A 23,938-nucleotide genomic window follows, 5' to 3' on the forward strand; every position below is an offset into this window, starting at 1 on the left:
CGGTGTCCACCCACAGACCCTGACGACAAACCCGGCGCACTGATTGGCTGCCGGGTGTCGCTGAGGGGAGGCAGGGTGGAGGTTATGAATATGTATGAACTATAACTGGTTGATATACTGCTGAAGAGAGAAAGGAAGATGATGGAGAAGAGGGAGGAGGGGAGGAAGACGTGAAGGGGACACGCTGGACGAAGGGGAAGAGGGAAAGGATGGAGAGTGGGAGGAGGTGATGGAGGATGGAGGGGGGGGGGGCGGGATGTAAAGAGCAAATGATGGACGTCGAGGGATGAGGAGGGATGGAGCGAGGAGAGATGAAGGGAAGGGAGGAGAGAGGTATCAGGAGGATTCAGAGGACACTAATGAGACAAATTAATCATACCACACACACACACACACACACACACACACGCACACCCATCCCCCCTCATTTTAACCCAAGAGAGAGCGCTACTCGACAGCGGTGTGGGTGTGTGTGTGTTTGCATGATATAGGCCAGGCAAGTCAGGGTAGGAAAAAAAAAAATCAATGTAAACACACACAAACACACACACACACACACACACACACACACACACACACACACACACACACAATCTCTCTCTCTCTCTCTGCGGTGCCCAGGGCTGGCATGCTGCGCTGTGTAGGATGGGATTATTTATGTGATTGGATAAGTGAGAAAGGGGTCCCCGAGGACAGCGCCATGCATTCATTACACGCAACAACACCAGGGGTGTGTCTCTGCGAGGGGTGGAGAAGTGTGCTCATTGTGGTTCACAGTGCTAATGTGTGAAGCTGAAACATGGTCATCCACAGTACCACAGTGCTAAACAGTGAAGTCAACAGGAAGTCAGAAAACCTCACACTATAATAGATCTGGTTTAAACAAATAACCTACAAGCTTGGTTTCATTGTGATCGTTCTAACTCTGTCTGACAGCTGTGGTGTTCATCTTTTAATGTGCACTGACTAACTGGTCAAGACTCACTTGTCTGATTTCTATTAACACCACTGTTGTGAACTAGCTGATGCTAGTGTGCACCGTCGTCAGTTAATCATTCAGTTAGCATGGTGACAGAGATGGTGGTGATGAGGAGGGCAGGGCCCTGAGTACCAATGAGGACACAGAGGTCATGTCTTCTGTGTTGTTTCTGTTTCTTCTCCTCAAGTTGTTAAAACTTGAGGAGAAGTTTCATATCGACAGTCACACATTCTGTAATTCTGTTCTGCTGATTCTGCTCTTGTTTTGGGCGACGTGTATTTTAAAAATTGTCTGTTTCTGGCAAAACCAAAATGAAATTTCAATAAAATGATATTCTTGGCAGGGTGTGTAAGGCTTTGAAGCAGCATTTACACCATCATGCAAGGACATTTAAATTGAAAATAAATAAATAAAATCAGATCATTTCCAATACTTTTTTGGTTGGTAAAAGGTTCAGGTTTTGCTTAGTGAGTTTGGACTCATGACCTCTGGAGGAAGGGGCTAAAAACCAGCTCTGCTAACATTTAGGCCACTTCTGAAATAAACATCCGACAGTTATCTAAGACTCTTCGCAAGAGGAGAATGATGCAGATCACTGAGGCGTCATAGGTTGAGACTGTAACTGACACATTGGCAAATGTACTTTAGAGAAAAACAAACACCAGTGTACGTGCTGAGTTATAATGACTGAAACAGGATGTTTATCAAAACCTTTCTTTTAATCAAATGATTTATGGTCTAATGAAATTAAAGAGAAAATGTAGCAATTAAATTCTACTTTCATGACCTTTAACTTTTAGAAATATTATTAATAAAATATGTTGTCTAATTAGACTTTTCTAAACATCAAAAAGTAAGTTGTTACTGTATGTGTGTGTGTCTTTTGTGAGGTTTATATCTGTGGGGTGGATGTTTTTGCATCTGTTGTTATTATTGCATTTGTCTTGTACCTTATTTACTTATTGCTATATGCATTTTAATGTAAAGCACACAGTGTTTAAAATGTGCTGTATATATCAAATTATCTTTCTCTTACTACAATTACAACTGCTGCCGTCACTGCTAAACAAACACCATCACAGCCTGCAGAAGGCTTAGTGACTAGAAACACATCCTGATATAAATCATGATATAGTCATAAGATTTATTACAGTCTTCAGTGACAGATACTCATGCTTGCATTGTGTTCAAAACAAATAGAGAACTAACTTCAGCCGCGGATATCAACAGGCCACACTGATATCTGTGAAATAGCACACGATATGTGTGAAATCCTGTTGTGGCCCTTCTTACAAGAAAAGATTTATATGTGGGGGGAAGCTGTTAGCAGTAGTGTTGACCTTTCGGTTTCATTAATCATCTTTATGTAATTTTCTCTTATTATCCTACATGTTAACACCAAACTATCTGCCACCTTCTGTACGTAGCTGGTATGTAGGTACCAATGTTGAAGATTCTTGTGTGCGTGCGTGCGTGTGTGTGTGTGTGTGTGTGTGTGTGTGTCTGTGTCTGTGTCTGTGTGTGTGTGTGTGTGTGTTTACCTCCTCTACATTAGAGGCAGTCTTGGCTGAGGTCTCCATGAATATGAGGCCGTGTTCTCTGGCAAATGCTTCACCTTCCTCTTTCTTCACCTCTCTCCGCGACTCCAGGTCACTAAACACACACACACACACATTGACGCAATGACATAACACATTTTAAATGAGGAAATAACCTGTCAGCCAACAGCAGAAAGATGGTACAATATAGTACATTGTGTACAGCGTGAATACTGATATTTGATTTGATTTTAAATCTGCAGGGCCTCTGAAATTCTTATATAATTTATCAGTTTGCTTTAATGTATAAAAACAGGATCTTCTGTCCATGATAAAATATCACTAATAGCTGATAAAGATGACTCAGCCTTTGTTATTTTGACTAAAAAACGTCTTTTATTGAGCCACACCATCTGCTGCCAGCTGGCTAACAGCCTCACTTAATCCTTATGTTTCTTATTTACTTAACCAAGTCTACCTGAACTCTTATACATGTGTATTAGTCAGCCTGGCAGTGCTGATATGGATCATTTTCAATAATAATTTTACTATATATTTGTATCAACAGCCACACTTCTTTTAACATAACTTGCATCATTTTTCTTACGTAACACTATTATGTAACTTCAGGTATAGCCATCAGTTTTGTCAACAACCAGCTGAGGTTTGTTGCAGGAGTTAACTTCCTCATTTATATTCAACAGGATCATGTATTTAGCAATGTAGAATTAGTTTCTGTTTGGTGTCTGCAATTCTGTCTTTTGACATAACCTTATCTTACACAATGTTACGTTACATAACCTCAGGTACAAAGTGAGCCAAAAGTTTTGTGAATAACCAGCAGATGGTTGTTGCAGAAGTCAGTTCCTCATTTAAAGGACCAGTGTGTAGAGTTAAGTGGCATCTGGCAGTGAGGTTGCAGATTGCAACCAACTGAATACTCCTCCCCTCACCCTCCTCTTCCAAGAATGTGGGAGAACCTACAGTGGCCGTGAAACTTGCAAAATTGTGACATTTCATATGATTATACACTAATTAAAACATACTTATGAATATTATATTCCATTTCTGCCAAGTCTGTTCCGCTAGATGCCGCTAAATTCTACACACTGGTCCTTTAAATACAGATTGAACTTGAATTAGTGCAGTCCAGCCATCATTGTGTAATGTATCTTGCAGCAAAAAGGACTTTACCTCTTGTTGCCAATGAGCATGATGACCATATTGGAGTTGGAATGTTGGCGAGCGTCCTCTAACCAGGTCGTCAAGTGGTTGAAGGTGTCCCTTCTGTTTAAAACAAAATGCATGAAGTTTATCAAAGTGGCATATTGATAAAACAGAAAACTTCAGAGATAAAGCACCTGTCACATGTTCCATCAAAGAACATTACAGTAAACACAGTAATGTCACATTGTACTTTCACTTGTAAAATGTTACATGGTGTCCTTAGCACTTCCTCTTGCGACATTTACAACCATTTAAACTGACAAAAACATCTCTTCTTGCAGAAGTCAAACTTGGCAGGCTTGTTACTATGAATGGCCTAGCAGCTGTTTTTACTTGAATGAGCTGAGGGTAAATTAAAACAGAAAACCATGCTTCCACTCCTGTAATTTGCTTAAAGTGTATAATCCTCAAAGACAATTCTTTTGAATGTTTTTAATATTGACAAATGTGGATGTGACTATGTTTGTAGGCAGTTTGGGTGATCAGACCTTCACATATCACAGTTGAGTTGAATTTTCTTTGCTTTAAGTATATTTTTGTCATTTTATTTTATTGGAGAGTCAACATCATTCTGTAGAGAGGAAAGACATGCAACAAAAGGTTCATGGTTGGACCACCAGAACAGTTAAATTTGGATTTTTATATTATTCAATATATAATCCAATCAACAGGGTCTTAACTAATGCAAAACAACTGAATGAACAACTGTGCAGGGACGTAAACATACCTCCAGGGCGTTAAAAAAATAACATGTCAATTAGAGAAAAAGCAGCACTGTTGGCTGTAAGCTACTGATATCAAGAACTATTGTCACAGTTAACACAATGTTATTGCAGATCAGGGAAGTTTTCAGTTGATAAGAATTAGCACCGGCCTCTTGTTCTAGCTCAAGGCATAATGTCCAAAGCCAGGTTGTAATGTCCCCACGATACTAAAATCAACTCCATGGTGGCTTGTCAACTGACTGCATCTGCAGATAAGGTCATAACTAAGACCAGAAGGATTCTCCCTCTAGAGAACATCACGCCATTTGTTTTCAACACAGAGGAAGCTGGTCGAGGGGAAATTTGACCTAAAGGTAATGCTGGACAGAAGGTCAGAAGGTCATGATAATCATTAAGAAAGAACCTCCGGGGACCATGATCATCAATAACAAATTTCCTGTCAATCTGGCCATTAGTTGTCAATATATTTTGCTCTGAACCACGGTGTTGACTGGACAGAATGCTGAGCAAGAGCGCAAGGCTTAAACCGCTGGTGCAGATGTTTTTCAGTTGGTTTCAGTTTATCGAACCCTTATGATTTTAACACTTCACTTCCTGGATTTCGTATCTTTGACCCCCTCGAATTTGTACATTTCTTTGCTGCTGCTATATGTGGATCACTTAACACTCCAAGTCGTCACGCTAATAGCTAGAAGAGGAAGCTAACAATGATTTTTTAGGCTTCTCATTCTAATGTCATACTTCACAGCCGTCTTGAACGCAGTCTAACTATGAACCGTATAGAGGTTGGTCTGATTGGCTGTATTACCTTGTGATGTCATAGACTAGCAGTGCTCCTGCTGCTCCTCTGTAGTAAGACCTGGTGATGGACCGGAATGACTCCTGACCAGCCTGGAGAAACACATACATATATTAATAAAGAGAAATTGAATTTTGAATAATTGAAATGACCACACACACACACACACACACACACACACACACACACACACACACACACAAAACTGCTGATCCTTTGGTTTTCCTGCTGCAGCCTGATCTTTCAGACCTACACTACATCCTCCCACCAGTCCTGGTTATCTATGAGTTGTATTCATGCGGTCTAGTCCCTATATATGTATATGTTCTCTTCCGGTCCTGATTCTCTAGCAGAGTCCAGCTCCAGCTTTTCGGTCAGCTGGGGAGAGAACAGGACAGAGCAGTGCCTGTAATTGGATACAATGGAGTCCTCTCTTTCTTTCTCCATCTGTCACAATCCCTTTCTTTCTCTCTGCTCGTGTATCTAACCTCCTAGTTTCCCCTATTTATGAACAATATGGAAGGTCACATTAGCTTGAATAGATCAAACTTGTAGCATTTATGTCATATGATGGTGTACCAGATCACCTTGTTGGTTCCCTCCCCTTACTGTCTCACCTTCACCCTCTCTTCCTTGCATCACTCATCTTTTCATTCTTTCCCTGTGAATCCCTGGGCCTCCCCTCTTTCCATCACTCCTTTCACCATCTAGCGTTCTTACCAGCCCCCTCCCCGCCACATCTATTCATCCTCTGTCTCTGTCCCATGTACAGTAACAATGTTGTCTGTGTTTCGTCCGGGTCGGAGTAGAAAACAAAACAGCACTCTATCCTAGCAGCTGCGGCCCTGCACTGCTCTGACCTCATCTGAAAAACCAGACAACCAGTCAGTCAGAGAGGCAGGCAGAAACACAGTCAGTCAGTGAATCATTCGGCAAGTCAGAGATGCAGGCAGCCAGTTTGTCACCCAGGGAGCAGGTCTGCTGGTCAATGAAGCAGTCAGTCACTGAGTCAGACAACTAGTCAGCCAGCCAGTGAGGCAAACAAACAGTAAGCTGGTCACTCAAACCGTCAGCCAGTCACTCAGGGAGCAGTCAACCAGCCGGTAATGCTATTAGTGAATAAATGATAAATAAGGGTGAAAGAGAGAGAACGCTGTGTCTGTCTGCCATCTGGCCTACAAGCTTGTGTGTGCAGAAACACACACGCGCACACACACACACCTATTCATACAGCATGTGCAGCCTATACAAACTATTCGACTGGTTTCTGTAGCCCTTTGGTGCTGGTGGTGTATGGTGTAAGTCCAATGAGCAACTAATAGTCACTGAGCCGTACTGGTTTTCATTTTGGGATTATATGACACCTGGACAGCCAGGTGAAGGTAATTTACTAGCTGTTAGGAGAGGAAGCCTGCAGCAGTCTGAGTCTTGACAAACAGGACTGACATCACTGTTTTGGGCCTTCTCCTCTCAACAAGCCTCTCATCCAGCATTTTTCATGGAGCTCTGGCTCCACCTGCTGGTCAAATGCTTAACTGCATGTACAGGACACCCAGTCCCTCCTACAGGACCAATCCCCAACAGCCAAGACATTTCATCTTTTTTACCTTTCCTCACCACTCTTGCTTGACCTACATGGAAAATGTCATGAGGTCAAGGATAGATGCAAGAAGAAATAACTAGCTTAACAAAAGGTTTAAAGTTGTAATCATTCAGCTAAGCCTTTATTAAAACATTTGCATGTTGTTGTTTTTTTTGAGGGATTTGTCTAAAGCTTTAACTCTCTTTAATAAATCCTAAAACAGGAAAACAATTTTTTCTGAACAGCATATGACAATGTTGGCAAAATAAGTGAAACATTTATGTATAATATGGCTCTATGTTTTTATAATCCAACTCTTAACTCTTTGATTTATTCCAGATCTGCTGTTTCAGAGCATCAGAGCATGTAATGACATGTATTATTGTCAAGCTCAAATCTTTATATTACAAGTCATGGGGAGTGCTTAAATTGTGAGTCAGGTATTGCTGTCATAAAGGATGGGTGTGTGATTCCTAGGCTGAGGGAGATAGGAAGACAGGCTCTAAAGCATCTTTAAAAGAGAATGTATTATGCGCATCTCCAGGTTTATATTTTTAATCTGGGGCTCAACTGGAATATCTTTGCATTATTTATAGTTCAAAAAACGTATCTATTTTATACCAGCCTTTACACAGCACCTCAGTTCAGCTTCTGTCTGATACAGGTAGTTTTAGCTCCAATCTCTTTAAGCACCCCTCCTGAGGAGCCCACTCTTTTCTGATTGGTCAGCCTTCTGAAGCTGCGTCATGGCCGACTTCCAACTGCTGAGGAGTCTATGTCAACAAACCATGAAACAAACTATGGTAGACGGATTTCACTACTTTTTCCTCCTTATTTACCCGTAATGTCAACTTCTCAAATACATCCGGGTGTGTTCAGGTTTAAATCCGATCTGAAATATGAGCGTGGACAACGCAAACAACACATGGAAGAACCTTAGCAACAACCTTAGCAACCAAGGCTATGGAACAGATAGCTGTTTATAGGCATGCATGACTACCCGATGTCAGCTTGTTGGCAAGGTAGAAAAAACCTCACAAATGAAGCCTTCAGAGCAGGTTAACGCCCTGACTTTTGACTTGAAGGGAGTATTTCTACCAATATTAACCTCAGCTTTTAAAACTTTGACTATGTTTAACAAAGATGTCTGATATCATAACTGTATAAAAATAACAGAAAACCAGAAAAAGCACAGTATGTCCCTTTAAGTTTTGAAGAACTGGACCTGCTTTTATCACATTTGCCTGTTAAGACATTTTCTGGTCAGTTCACTTCAGTGTTGCCAACTGTTTTCAGTGGAATGTAAATACTGCTCGACAAGTCGCTAGATGTCGTCATGCTCCAATATGCATGTCTATGGCATCATAACATAGCTACATACTGTAGATACCGCACAAGACATTAAAACGTTTATGTAGAAAATGAAGACAACAACTAGCTATGTCATTAGCTATTGTTTTTAATGCTGCTGTTGTTTAATCAGTAGACATCTAAATCTACCTCAAATATCCAAAAACTATTTAATGCAGGCTAGACTGTGGAACATAAGTATCATGAATAGAAAATAAACAGCTAAATAATTTAGAATAAAAACAAAGGACTGGTCAAACAATGTGGATCAGTGATTGGTCATTAGGTGCGCACATTCATGTCTCATTCATGTCTCTGCCTGGTTGATGATTGGTCAACTGAATGTGCTGCTGTATTGTCCCACTCACAGTCCAGAGACATTAGCGCTTATTCACTGAGAAATACTGGCAACTCCCTCCAAGGAGAGACGTTAAGGTCTGCCCAAAAAGTTGCTAGATTTTTTATTTATTTATTTATTTAAAAATCACTACGCTTTTTGAAAAAAGGTACCTAAAGGGGTCTTGAAAGTCGCCAAATTGGCAACACTGGTTAACTTAGCCTCACTAATCTGAACAAACTTTTCAAATACAGTCAATACTTGAGTGGCTACATTAAAGACCCTATTTCACATAACTTTGATTTTTGTCTAATTTGAAAACTACAAAAAACAACTGTTTTTTAGTGTAAGACTTCTGATGCATGCATGCCCAGACCTCAATACATTTAGGGCCCTTTGGGTGGTACTTTTTTCCCCAGGTCTTTTTACAGAGGCACATGTTAAAATTTACATAATAGATATATTACCGTATCCCAGATCTGCAGTTTGATCTGTTTGCCATCTATAGTGATCATCCTCGCTCCGAACTCCACACCTACACACACACACACACACAAAAGAATGAGAGAATCCAAAGTGAGTCAGTGTGGGATTAATATAGCATTATCTAATTATTCATCTAACAAAGTTCTGTCAACTTTATTATTGCGTGTAATCAGCTGGTAGGAAATGGAAACTAACTGATGCCCATTTGGCCAAAGTGCACTGGAGGGAACTGGTATCATATTTTGAAATATGCTGATTATATCTATTGGCTCATCTCACATGGAAACAGGGTGCAAAATTAACTTTTTGAGCCAAATGTCTAGTGAATGTTCAAATTTTACCAGACAATCAATAGATAACCATTGTTTTTTTGGCTGGTGAGTGAAGCAAATCTACCAGCTACTTGCATATTCTACCAGCATTTAGTTGGTGTCTGGTGCTGATTCTGTATCCTGCATGAAAGGCATTAATTGGAGCCCTGACTTCTTACGTCTTTCTAAATAAACTCTTTACCCCATGATGTTTAAGACAAAGCTTTAAGACAAATTAACTTTTCATATCATGGTGGTTCAAAACAAAGAGTCAGAGAATCACCAAAGTTGTCAGAATACACTGTCTGGGAACCATGAATATCTGTACAGAATTTGGTGCCAATCCATCAAGTAAAGGCTGAGATATTTCACTTGGACTTGAGGAAAAAAATCAGAAAAACATTCTAGCAATATCCAGAATATCTAGTACATTTTATGGCTATCTGTCAAACACTGAGATATTCAGTGTGACTGAAATGAAGTGAAGTGGACCGACTGATATATATCTTGTATGAATTTCAAGCTTTATACTGTAATCCTATTACATTTATTCATTTATGTCTACAGTATGAGGTAAACTGGAGAAACTAATCTGTACCATCCAGCTCAGTGTTTTCACACACACACACAGGTACAAACAAGTTATCTCATTAGTTTAGGGGATCCCAAATGTACTGTTGTAATGGGTATGGTCTGCCTGATGAGGTTACTTTACAAAGTACAAATTAAACAAGTCATCCATCCATGTAAGTAGATCCACATGCAATTTGAAAGCTGTAGGAGAGTTGGCTCTTGGAGTGGTAGACTCAGTTAAATGTGATTTGATCTAAGTGTCAACAAGACTGTGGGGATCTGAACTGCTGATCTGATTTAACATTATCTTTAGCTGCGATTAAGGTTCACATATCAGTAGATTATAGCTGGACAGCTTATTACTTTTAATTAGCTCCAGCTGTACTGATTTTGTAGAGCTGATAAACATTAACAGTTACTGCTTTCAACCTAAAGGCCTCTGTATCTAAAATGATTAGTCTTTCATAAGATTTTAAATGAATGTATTTTCTAGTAATGGTGATGCTTTAGTGCTGAATGTGTAGTACGGGCTCTCTTACCGATGGTGAGGTCGTGAACTGGCTGAAACCTCTTGTCTGTGAACTGTAGTAATAGACATGACTTCCCCACACCTGGAAAATAAAAAACACAGCATTAAAGGGGGTTTAATATAGCCAGGATGCTTCACTGATGGTTATACATACAAATACACATGAACACGCTCCAGAATCATTTTCAATGGTGTCACATGTACTGAGAATGAAACACCACACATACCAACATCGTTATCAAATCAATTATATTTGCTAGCTCTGAACTCCCACACAGAGACAAGTACATGGCTGGAAGCTACAAGTGAACAACAATAATTAAGTTGTGTGCATATAAATCTTTAAAATCTAATATGAGAATATTGCAGTCATCAACCAGTGGAAACAACCCCAGCAGGGAGCGTACACACTTCTTCTCCAACCTAGCTTCAGTCAGTTCAGTTAGCATAGCGAGCTAACTAACCAGCTGGCTACTTTAAATGTGTGACGCCACTGTTGTTCTTCCAAAAGGGCGCTGGTGAATCTGCTCATTATTAACACTTCAGTTCTGCATGTTTCAGACTGCCACAGATCTACAAACACTCAGATGGATTTATTAGATTACAGTCATACATTGCGGTGTCAACGTTCATTTCTTTCACTTTTAATGAGCTGCTTTGATTCCTTTTTCAGTCCAAAACAGGATCTAGCAGAATTATAAAGTCGGACAATGATCCTCGCAGATTTAATCATAATATCAAAACTAAATTTCAAAGCCTTTAACAGAATCATGAAATAATCTTGTTGAAACACTGTATGTCAGAGTCAACAGTTTCTCGGAAACCACTAGATCTAACAGTAGCGACTTGTTATTTCCTCAACACATGCTGATAAAACAAACACTTAGAAGCTTTGGAAACGCACAAAACAGGTTTCTGCTTCAACCTGTTTCAACCTTATTGTTCATCCTTTGGCAGTGTATGCAGGGAAATTATATTCAGAGCAGCCGAAAAAAACATTTCCAGTAACAGTTCAGTAACTGTAATGTGATTATCAAATGTTTGTTTCAATACTTGGTTAAAGGGAATGTACCACACTGAATTAAGCTTTTTAGAAAGTAGCTGCACACTTACAGGATGGGCTCAGATCTCTATAGTAGCCTCTATTTAAAGAGTTTCTAGTTGCTCTTATCATTTCTCTTATCCATACTGGCTGTCCTTGCATGATTCCAGTGAAATCAGTCCTTGTTATGCATTTTAAAGTTCAGCTAAAACTAATATGAGGCTTTAGCAGTCTGAGTTATCAAAACCAAGTGGATTTTACTGTTTTCATGTACAAAATGTGCTCTTTTTGCTTCCCTGGACAGCGTTTCCTTGCTGGGCTGCAGTGTGGGGATAATAACACATTAGCTTTGGCTGAACTTAAGAAGTCATTTTTGCATACAGGGACTGTGGACTTTGTCAGCCACCTCCTACAATGTGAGTATTGAATTAGATTTAAAAAAGATCATAAAAAAATCAATTGAAGCATTCATTTCACCAAAAAGAAAGGCTTTAATTGAATGATGAAATAAAAAAAATATATAAAAAATCCACCAGCAATTAATTCAGCCTATCGCTCGTTGCTACTGACTGCCCTGTGAGATGGCTTGAGGAAGAACACTTCAAGTACGTGTGTGTGTGTGAGGGAACAGTCCTCCTAGTGTCAACAAGGGGAAGGGAGGAGAACAAGGGGAGGGGAGGGGAGGATGCTAATGACATGGCCAGAAATTGACAGTGATTCAAGGAGGTGACAGAGGGGGATGTGGTCTTTCTCCCTGTTTCCAAGGGTTACCATTGCCAGGCAGTGGCGTTGCTAGACAGAGGTTATGTGATGATGATGATAAGGGATGGAGGGATCACGAGGAGGGCAGTTATATAGAGGTGTAACAATCATGTCATTGTCATCTCCATCACACTTGTGTGTGCAGTCAACAGACACCTGCTTATAACACACCCTTTCCTGCTAACCAGGCTCAACAGCTAACACAAAGGAAACATTAATAATTTAGCTTCTGTTTGCTGTATTTTTCATATTAGCTGAATTAGTCAAAATACAATCAACAGACAATTTTCACATAACACAATTTCCTATTTCAGCATGGCACCTGTGGTAGAGAGCATGAGCAAACTGTTCATGGCAGCCCACAATCTTAGCCTGCAGCGCCTTCAGTGGTCAGAACGGCTACAATCATAGTGATAATTAGTAAAATGCAGTATGTTACTGTGCAAGGCCTTTCCTACAGGTAATAGGTCATCATACCTGGAGGCTCTTATTATGCAGAGGCAATTTAAAAGTGGAAAGACCTGCTAATCTATAAAAAACAAAAAAGTCAGCCAGGTGACTGAGTGGCTGGTAAAGTCTGACTCAATAGATGTAGATTAGGGATGGGATGTTTTTTTTTTTGTTTGTTTTTTTTTTTTAAACATAGGACCACTCAGAATTGATTCAGCTACTTTGACTTGCCACTACCAGAGTGCCACTACCCTCCACCTCCTTATGGAGACGCTGAACGGACTAGTGACGGTCAGGTGGACGGCAATTGTAGGTGACAACAAAGAAGAAATGCAAGCAAAATAACTAGCCATGAGCAGCTGCTGTCAGATTCTCTGTGTCCATGCTGGAAACACAGAGTCTACTGGAGATTTGACCGTCACTAGAAGCACAATTAAACTGAAACTGAGGCTACAGTTAGCAGTGTTGTGATATTTATATAAACTGAGGCTACAGTTAGCAGTGGTGTGATATTTATAAAAACTGAGGCTACAGTTAGCATTGTTGTAATATTTATATAAACTGAGGCTACAGTTAGCAGTGTTGTGATATTTATATAAACTGAGGCTACAGTTAGCATTGTTGTAATATTTATATAAACTGAGGCTACAGTTAGCAGTGTTGTGATATTTATATAAACTGAGGCTACAGTTAGCAGTGTTGTGATATTTATATAAACTGAGGCTACAGTTAGCAGTGTTGCGATATTTATAAAAACTGAGGCTACAGTTAGCAGTGTTGTAATATTTATATAAACTGAGGCTACAGTTAGCAGTGTTGCGATATTTATAAAAACTGAGGCTACAGTTAGCAGTGTTGTGATATTTATATAAACTGAGGCTACAGTTAGCAGTGTTGCGATATTTATAAAAACTGAAGCTACAGTTAGCAGTGTTGTGATATTTATATAAACTGAGGCTACAGTTAGCATTGTTGTAATATTTATATAAACTGAGGCTACAGTTAGCAGTGTTGCGATATTTATAAAAACTGAAGCTACAGTTAGCAGTGTTGTGATATTTATATAAACTGAGGCTACTGTTAGCATTGTTGTAATATTTATATAAACTGAGGCTACAGTTAGCAGTGTTGCGATATTTATAAAAACTGAAGCTACAGTTAGCAGTGTTGTGATATTTATATAAACTGAGGCTACAGTTAGCAGTGTTGCGATATTTATAAAAACTGAAGCTACAGTTAGCAGTGTTGTGATATTTATATAAACTGAGGCTACTGTTAGCATTGTTGTAATATTTATATAAACTGAGGCTACAGTTAGCAGTGTTGCGATATTTATAAAAACTGAGGCTACAGTTAGCAGTGTTGTGATATTTATATAAACTGAGGCTACAGTTAGCATTGTTGTAATATTTATATAAACTGAGGCTACAGTTAGCAGTGTTGTGATATTTATATAAACTGAGGCTACAGTTAGCAGTGGTGTGATATTTATAAAAACTGAGGCTACAGTTAGCAGTGTTGTAATATTTATATAAACTGAGGCTACAGTTAGCAGTGTTGTGATATTTATAAAAACTGAGGCTACAGTTAGCAGTGTTGTGATATTTATATAAACTGAGGTTACAGTTAGCAGTGTTGCGATATTTATAAAAACTGAGGCTACAGTTAGCAGTGTTGTGACATTTATAAAAACTGAGGCTACAGTTAGCATTGTTGTAATATTTATATAAACTGAGGCTACAGTTAGCAGTGTTGTGATATTTATAAAAACTGAGGCTACAGTTAGCAGTGTTGTGATATTTATATAAACTGAGGTTACAGTTAGCAGTGTTGCGATATTTATAAAAACCGAGGCTACAGTTAGCATTGTTGTAATACTTATATAAACTGAGGCTACAGTTAGCAGTGTTGCGATATTTATAAAAAACTGAGGCTACAGTTAGCATTGTTGTGATATTTATTTAAACTGAAGCTACAGTTAGCAGTGTTGTGTTTTTATAAAAACTGAGGCTACAGTTATCAATGTTGTGATATTTATACTTGGTGGCATTTCTTTTCTGCGAAAGTAATTAGATTAGATTAGATTCAACTTTATTGCCATCATGCAGAGTATGGGTACAAAGCCAATGAAATGAAATTAGCATCCAACTAGAAGTGCAAAAACTCAGTATCATTTATAGATGAATTTACAGAAACTAATGTACTGTTAATACATACTGTACATTATCCATTTCCTGCTCTTTGAAATATTTTTTCTTTCTTCTTCCATTACAGATATCATGATATATTGAAGATTATTTTTTTGTGATATATCGTGTATCACAGAATTGCCTTTGTTCTGATATATTGTTAATGTGGGAAGAATATTGTGATAGTATTATATCGAGTTCATCTGTGATTCCCACCCCTAATGTAGATTGTTGAGACAAGCCAACGACTGCATGCTGCTTCCTTCCACTCCAGTGCAAGTGGAGGACCTGGCTGAGGAGGTATATGCTAATGATAACCATGTGTAAAATGTTTTCAACATCATTTTGTCCCCCTAGCAACATATTTAATAATAGAGGTAAGCTTAGTTCAGTTTGGACATGCCCTTAATGATATGGTCTAAGAGCTTCAAACAAGCAAGAACAATATTCTGCACAGGCCCAGTGCAAGTATTATAAGGAGATAGCTCTGGCAATGTGAGACTATTCAAACATAAAGCAGAGCCTTGTTCTTCATAAGAGGAAACATGGTTAATGTGAATGTTGATGATTTTACATCAGGGTGGATTTTTCTGTTCTTGAACGCTGACTGTAGCTGTTGTCACAGCAACAATTCCTTCAGCTTAACCCAGTAAAAGTGCAGGTTCTCTCAAGGGTAGCTGGATCATGGCTGAGCCTTTTCTCCGTTCATCCCATCCATGGTGCCTTTTTCACACATGTCTGCTACTGAAAGTCCCCCTCCACTCATAAATGTGTTTTTCTTCTTATTCCTACAGTTGGATGTTTGAGCCTCACTGTGCAGAATGATGTATGAGCAGAGTTTGACACTAGAAAGCTACTGTATTTTCACATCCATCTGCTGAAAGTGGAAAGTTTCTCTGTGTTCATTGAAAATCTGATTTTAAGGGCCTACGAGCAGGATTTGTGACATCACCACTAGTTTGGAGCCCATCCTGGTCTAATATTCAACTTACACAAGTGTGATGTGGAAACTTGAAGCCTCGGGTGCACAAACACTGAGAATGAACTTTACAGTGAAGTAGGAGACATCTTGTGTCCAGCAGGAAAACTTTAGAAATGAAATATATTTGCATATTCAGATTCTGGTATTTTAAATGAGGGAGAAGGAGTAGATGTCATTTTAAAAGGATTTTAACGTATAATTATACTTTTTTTATGAAAAAACAATACCTGACACACATTATTGTTCTTCCTATTTTTATAAATTTTAATACACATCTGGAAGGAACTTTAAGTTATAGGTATCCATAGAACACATCTTTTGCGTTTGAAAAGAAACAAAATTAGTTGAAATATTTATCTTTTGATTTTCACAATAAAAGAAATAAGCCATACTTGTTTCGAACAACTCTGAGGTTGCAATTAGGCACAGCTGTGCTTTGAGCTAAATGCTAATGTCAGCGTACTAATATGCTCACAATGTGCAGGTACCTGTTTAGTTTGTTAGCATGCTGGCATTTGTTATAAGCTGAACTGAACAGCTGATACTAACAGCAATATTAATTTTTCAGGTATTTGGTCAAAAACCAAAGAATTGGTCGAATGTAAATTTTGACCTGCTGGTGACACAATCCATGTACATGGTCTTTTAGGCTGGAAAGACTCTTAAATGAATTAGGCATCAATAACAGGCTCATTTTGGCAGGGTGTTACCAGTGATTTCACATTTTTAAACAACAACAACATGGCTTTTACTGCAGATGTGTCAGAGTGTTCAGCAGGCCAATGAGATGCTGCTCTGCTCGCTTACAGCAGTAACCTGAAGCTTCGCAAGGTCAGCAGATTGCGCTGCAATCCCAGCTGAGGAATCTGAATATGTACTATTGAGGTGCCTTTGAGCACTGCAGTTTTTCTCTAGCCACTGGGAATGTCAATGCAATATAATGATATAATGAAACACAATAAACCTCATGGCAATAGTCTTAAAAAAACATCAATACATCAACAACCATTTCCAGCAGACAGTCAGTTTTGGACAAGCAGTGTCTGTTAGGGCTGGGCGATATGGCCAAAAATGTTTTAATGATGAAAATTTCATAGTCGGTGCACATCAGTCAATGTGAAGTTGTGACCTGACGTGCTGATGTGCTGCCTTAAGTGTATTGTCTCATTTCTGGTTGCCGGCTTTTCTGTCACTGGTAGCGTTTTGCTGCTCTCCACCCAGTTAATTTTGCTATATTCTTCATTACAGCGGCTAATTATCTTCTGTACATTTAAACATACACTGGTTCTGCTCAAGCACTCATAGCTCTCTCCTGCTTTTAGCAACTTTCTCACTAATCCTGCAATTGTTTATTGCACTATTCAGATCTCCTAGTTACTCTAGCTTATCAGTTAGCGATGGCTTCTCTCTCTTGCTCAGCGTGTCATATGTTCAGCTATTCCTCTGCCTCCTTTAGTGATAACGGTACATATAATAAATGTAGTTTATTTGCTGTGATGGAGGCGAGGCTCAGTGAATTAGAAGTGTGGCTCGGCACCATGGAAACCCAGTCGTTAGCAGCATAGCTCCTGCAAATGCTTCTCTCACTCCCTCTCAGTTTAATTATATCGAACATTTGTTATATTTCTACCGAGGAAACTTACAGAGATAATTATTGTTATTGTTTTATCGCCCAGCCCTTGTGTCTGTAGATGGTTGTATGAGCCAATCCAAAGCACTGGACAGGCAGGAAAAGCCATTAGTAACATTGTAAAAACTAAGTTGCCTTGTTGAAATGCACAGTAACACCGTGTTGACCCTAAAATTACAGTTTGAAATACAGCAGTCAGAAAACCGCCTTGTATGTGAGGCAGTTAGGAGAGTTGATCTGTGTAAGTCAGGTCATATGACCGCAAGCTTACCATACCAAAGTTGTGCTCAGCTAACCACCAATTACTCAGACTGCTGATTAACACACTGGATAATGTAGCTACATCCTCCATAAGAGAGGAAGAAATGCTATAATGGATTAAGTAGTGAAAAATTGACTTCATTTCAATCAAGAACTGAAGACGCCTTGTCAACTTGCCATGGCACAAGACACACCCATTTGTGAATCATTAATCTCTATAAACAGATATCTATATGAATGCAGAATCTGAAGGCAACGGGACAAGATTTTGGGATCGGAAGCGTCCTGGTTTCAGTTTCCATTCTGGCAATTTCTACAGGAACGTGCTTTGATTGCATGCAGGTAAACAGTAGAGATGGGGAAATTTCTCGATTATCTGGCAGTTCATCTGGACCTAAAACACCTACGAAAAGTATCAATGTTTACTTGGTTTTAAAATGTTAACTGAGTGTAAACTGACTACTAGTGAAACAATCCGGTCATAGACGTCGTCTCTCAACTCCAACCTCGCCTCTCAAATTGCTAATTGGACTGTAGACATTGACCGCCACATGGAAGAGGAAGTCTTGGCGTGGATATACGTTATCAGTGTATAGGACAGTGTAGTTTGAGTTTTATTTGAATTGGCGCTATTAAAACGGATTTAAGAGAAACTCAGAATGTATGTCTTCTTATAAAGAATGTCTACATACACTGCGTAGCACTATGTAAGCAGATGCTAGCCAGAGATATTAAACTGAATATAGCAACAGTCCATTAGAAGCACTGTCTGAAAAATGTGTAATGTTCTCTTTCACCGAACCTCCACTGGATTGTAGGCTCCCGAGGGCTCCTGTTGTAAAAGTTTAATAAGGGCAGATATATAGCCGACACTGTCCAACTGACCCAGGACCATCTTTATAAAGTGACCGAATGGAGGGTTTACTCATGTCTTCTCATGCATAGTTTTAATGTTGAATATTCAGTTTAATGAAGTTAAAGTATTGGTTTTATATTAACCTTTACATTTCTTGTAAAAATTTCCAATGAACTCTGGTTCCCTCATAGACTTCTGAGTTACCAGTGATCCATATCACAAATCAAAATTCAGAAAACGGGGTCAAAACTCTCGAAAAAGTGGTAAGTCTCTGGAAATGTGCAGACCTACAGGCAGTGTTCCATAGCGCAGTCTATTTTTGGAGGCTTCAACATGTACAGAGACTATAATTTTCTTTTCAGAGTCAATCTGTTTTTCTGCCAACCAGATCTGTGGACAGGCTGGCTGGAGGCCATTGGCTTGAGAGAAAATCCAACCTAAAACAGAATTCAAAACTTTTTTTTCCTAATAACTTGGACAGTTCAATCAATAACTCTTTACTTCTAAAACTTACAGCTACGGCCTTGTATTAAAAAGCAGAGCCAGTCCTTGTGTCAAACTGCAGAGCTGCTCCTCCAAAACTGAATGGATGACGGAATACACTAACTAATTTTAACTCGTTTTTTGTTCCTGGGTAGTAAGTGTTATTTCATAATTGCTTATGCATAAAAAGTATAGAAAATGGCTATTATTCCCTGCAAACTTTGGACAGTGATATTTTAAAATGTACTTGTTTCCAATGGGAAAACAGGCCAATTTGCACATTTTCATTCACATTAAGTCAGAAAAAACAACATATGAATCACTGGATATGACGATGAGAGACTATATTTGGAGGCTGATTCATGAAAGTGATTTGCACAAATCACAAGTCTCAAAAAACTACTCACTTCTAAATATTTTATAGTCACTTTTGCATAACTTTAATGTAAATACATGTTAATTTTGATTAATATGTTGTTTTTCTGACTTTCTGACCATGTCTGCTATTTTAATTTCTGTGACAGAAAACAATTTTATGAGAAGGAATTTGGGTTATAACTGTCCGGTCATGTCACCAGTTCAGTGTAATGACCTCCTAAAATATTTGGCTGACTTTATGTTTTAAAGTGTAACGTTAAGAAATGGTTAAGGAGAGGCATCTGGGAGCTCAACTGTATGTAACAGCTTAGAATAACAAGAATGCCAGATACCAATACAAGTCTGAATGCAGACACTTACAACAGAAAACTGCCAACAAGGAAAAGAGAGGTGTTAGTCCACAAGTTTTTCCTGTCTAAAATGTCACCTGTACATTAAACCTTTAAAAAGTTCAGCTAAATAACCTGACAAGTATTTGCCATGATTATCACAGATCTAAACTGACTGGATGAGCCAAACGATGATATTTTCCTCTGCACTTCCAACTACTTAGTCTACTGCTCAGCATATTACATAGAAACCATGGGTCTGACAGGTGGTTTGGCACAGGTAAGGGTCAAACTGTGGCCAGGAAGACAATGGAGGGAAGACTGAGGCCTTTACAGTTAGTTTCTGTAATGGAGATCGGTTGCCATACAGCTGGACCAGTGTGGACACCAGAGGTTTTCTGGACAAAGCTACTGGTCTTGTAATTTGGGGATATATAGTTATTTGCTTTGGTGTATCATGACTCAACATGGCAGTTACCAGGGTACAAACAGACACACCCAAGTGAAACATGTCAAATTACTGTAGGCCATGACTAGCCTCTGATAATGAAGGACAGATAACATCTGGTACAAAGTAACAACCAGTGAATCTCCATTAGTCTGAAGGAAGATAAGGACCTGATAGATTACATTATAATGTAGGGTTGCAAAACTATAGCAAACTCATAATAAAAATCTATAAAAACTGAAATCAATCAAACAAAAAATAATCTGATCATGTAAAACAAATTGTACAGCCTTAAAACACTCCTGCACCTCTAAAGAACAGGTGGTAAGACGCTACTTGTTAACAAATATAAGTCTTTTTATTTTGTCATTAGTTCTGTCCATGCAAATTTTATTCCATTTATCAATACTAATATTATACAGCAGGACAATGCTGAAACAATTATGTTTTAGTAAAGTGTTAAGTATATGTATTAATAGCATTGCTAAACTATTAGTCAAAAATGTTCAATGCAAATTTTTCTACTTGCATCAACACTGTGGTCAATTATAATGTTAAATACCAAAAAGCTTCAAAGATGCTCAGTAAAATGCCACCTTTGGTCTCTGGATATGTTAGGATCAACTGTGTTTATTTTCAACATTTTATAGACTAACGTAAAAAATACAAAACACTAACAAACTGTTAGTTACCACAGCATAAATAACCTCAACAGCCTCTTTGGTTGGTGTCCATTTGGTTCCAACCTTTGGGAAAAATATCTTCCGAATTATGTGCCTCTTTCTATCTTACCATCTAAAATTCGATGCCTGTGTCAGGATGTATTTGGAATAACCAACACACTTAAGTCATCAAATTAAAGGATTAGAACCTGACTGACTGCTTGTTCAGGCTTATAATACTATTAGCAAACAGTAAGACAAATAATATCACTAAACACAATCCATCATTAAAACCAATACTCCTTATCAACAGTCATGACACAAAAGAATGCACATACGAATACTCTATAGGCTGATTTTCCGCCTAATATGATCTGTGTGTTCATGCATGTGCAATTACAGCCAGTTGATCTTTTTGTTGACAGAAATCACATGATCCAGTGTTCGCAAACATCCTCCAACAAAACTGACGTCTCCTTCACATATTTGCAGGCTTGCAGTTTTGGGTCTCATCCTTTTTAAAGCTGTAGCTTTTGCTGACCTTGTGGCTTGATTATTAACAATTAGGAAGTGGGAGTTGGGAAAAGTCCCTCTAGTTTCTTTTTAAATTTAATCTAAATCTCAAATCTAATTTGTTGAGACACGGACGGTTTACTGTTCAAAGTTCAAAAGAACTGACTATCTGATCTGGACTGTAACTGGAAAGATTGTGTTAGTGCTGTGAAAAAATGTTACTCTTTATCTTGGGTTTGCTTCATTTCAAGATTTATCCTTCAAATATATTTCAAGTGTGTATTGATGTGCTGATTGTGTGGGATTAGTTGTAATAAATTAAGATTAAGTGCTAAAACTATAACTAAACCATGTTTTTATTATACAGTTAGTCAAAGCCAACAGCTCTATGTCAACAACAAATTTCTGTCTTTCTGTCCTTCTATTCTTCCTTTCTTCCACTTCAACAAAGATAATAGGACTTGATGTCAAAGGTAAACATGTTGTCAACATGAGAAAAATGTACCACGTAATATCTGCCCTGTTTAAAGGACTTCTGTGCTACTGCTGTTATTTGTGGAAGAGCTTCAGTACAAGAGAGGAGGGTTCAGGATTTTCTGGCAACCCACAATGACGTTTAAGAGCAGTTGAAATACAACTGATCACACACTGACCCCCCCGAACATCCTGTGCAAAGAAAATGTCAAAGTGTGTATATCTACTGGAGATGCACAAAATAATACGACTACGACACATAAGCTCTGCAATCAAAACAATCTATGTGATATGTTACAACGCCTACTTTCACCCTGAATATATGTATATGTTAACATGCAATCATACACATACACAACAGACATTGTACATATGTGCAGTTCTGAAAATTCTCAAATTTGATAAGATCTTTATCAGATGATGTTTAGTTTAGGAATTGTTGATTATTAAACTGTAATTTGTTAAAGCAATGATCGTTTGTATTCTCTCATTTTGCTGAGGATGCCTTGAACTCCCAAAAAAGCCTGGACCATGCTTGACATAATTAGAAAAATAAACCCTGCTGTAGATGCGTACAGTGCTCAGTATTTCTTCAAGAGTATTTCTGGTGTAGGAACATGTAATCGAGCCAGGACCTTGGCTGCAGCTCTCTTCAACACTCGCTACTAGAGATAAACAACAGCAGGCAAAACATGAACCTGTTTTGTAATGACGTTGTAGTAAACATGCAGTCACCACAGTGCTCATCTAAAATGAATTAAACAAATATGCATATTATGAATCATTCCCTACATGCTCAATACCTTCTACTATATTATGTGTTTCTTACTTTAGTCCTCCTAACAATGTAAACAAATAACTGTACGAAAAAAGTCTAATGATCATTTTAATGATGCTTTCTTAAGTGGAAACACTTTTTGGGCCCTGACTGTATACATTTGGCCCAAGTCTTTGGTTTGGCTCCCTGTACGAAATAATCACATTTCATTCGACCTTAGATAAATGCTGTTAACCTGTCTGATTTACTAACGCTAGTATTACATCATTGTAATAATGAAGAATTGCAAATGCACCTGCTGCCAGCCTGCAGGCTAACTGAGCAGGCCCCTCACCAGGATAGCCAGCTAACAGTAAACAGATGACAACATTAACTACTGCTCCACTGGTTTTCCACACAGTGAGCTAACGTTACACGACAGAAACCCCCACAATCTTCTAAAATAAAAATTATAACAATTACAGGACAGGAAAGCCAACGAGTCCGATCCGTTCAACAGAAAACTGATCAGTAATATCAGCTGCTCTAACGTTACGCCATTTCAGGGGAATATTGAAGGCTTTAGCTCGACGTTTTGGCCTTCTCTGACAAGAAGAAACTAAGTTAATGTAAACTATGTTACTTGATTATGCATCCACAACAAAAGGAAATGGATACTGTGATTATCTTTTTCAAGTAACTCACTGTAATACACCGCTAATTTAGTGTCGTGACAGCTGTTTGCTTTATTTTTTTTCGTTACAGAGCTACTGCTATGCTAGCTAGCTGTGGCTAACACCCCCCCACCCTCGACGCAAACGGACAAAAGGCCTAACATATAACGTTATCTGCTAAGCCAAAGTGCTGTGTGTACTTAATGTGACATGACATTATTTGGTACTGTCAGGGTGTTTTAAAATATTGTCCCAGTGTGTTAAACAGTGTAGATTTGGTGCTGTCATCCCACCCCTCGCATCTCTGCTTTGACCACGTCATTGAGACTATCCAACACTGCGGAAATAGTTCGCTAGCTGAATGCTAACTGGCAGCTTTCGCTAGCACTTGCTGCAGCTTACCCGTGTCTCCGATGATGATGTATTTGAAGAGATACGCGTACGCCATGGCCCCAGCTATCTCGACTGTGACACCCTTCGTTAAACCGACCGTGAACCGTGAAGGAAAAAGGTAGCTGACAGCTTGTTAGCCTGTTTTTCTGTGTCGGCGCTGTGAGGAAGGAACAATAAACAGCCAGAGCCCCGGCTCTACGTCACACGACCCGCCCTCGC

At 38.8% G+C, this 23,938-nt stretch overlaps 1 protein-coding gene across 1 annotated transcript in view; it reads right to left on the minus strand.

Annotated features, from left to right (window-relative positions):
• rab2a (RAB2A, member RAS oncogene family) overlaps window positions 1-23,938 on the minus strand; it is a 30,174-nt gene extending 6,236 nt beyond the window's left edge. The window contains exons 1-6 of the mRNA XM_067604912.1: window positions 23,729-23,938; window positions 10,447-10,518; window positions 9,005-9,072; window positions 5,278-5,360; window positions 3,712-3,804; window positions 2,521-2,632 (exon numbers count right to left, since the gene is read on the minus strand). Coding sequence (XP_067461013.1) covers window positions 2,521-2,632; window positions 3,712-3,804; window positions 5,278-5,360; window positions 9,005-9,072; window positions 10,447-10,518; window positions 23,729-23,774 — 474 coding nt within the window. The 5' untranslated portion in view covers window positions 23,775-23,938. The remainder of the gene's footprint in view (window positions 1-2,520; window positions 2,633-3,711; window positions 3,805-5,277; window positions 5,361-9,004; window positions 9,073-10,446; window positions 10,519-23,728) is intronic.

The sequence above is a fragment of the Thunnus thynnus genome, chromosome 12 (genome assembly GCF_963924715.1).
Source record: "Thunnus thynnus chromosome 12, fThuThy2.1, whole genome shotgun sequence".
Classification (NCBI taxonomy): Eukaryota; Metazoa; Chordata; class Actinopteri; order Scombriformes; family Scombridae; genus Thunnus; species Thunnus thynnus.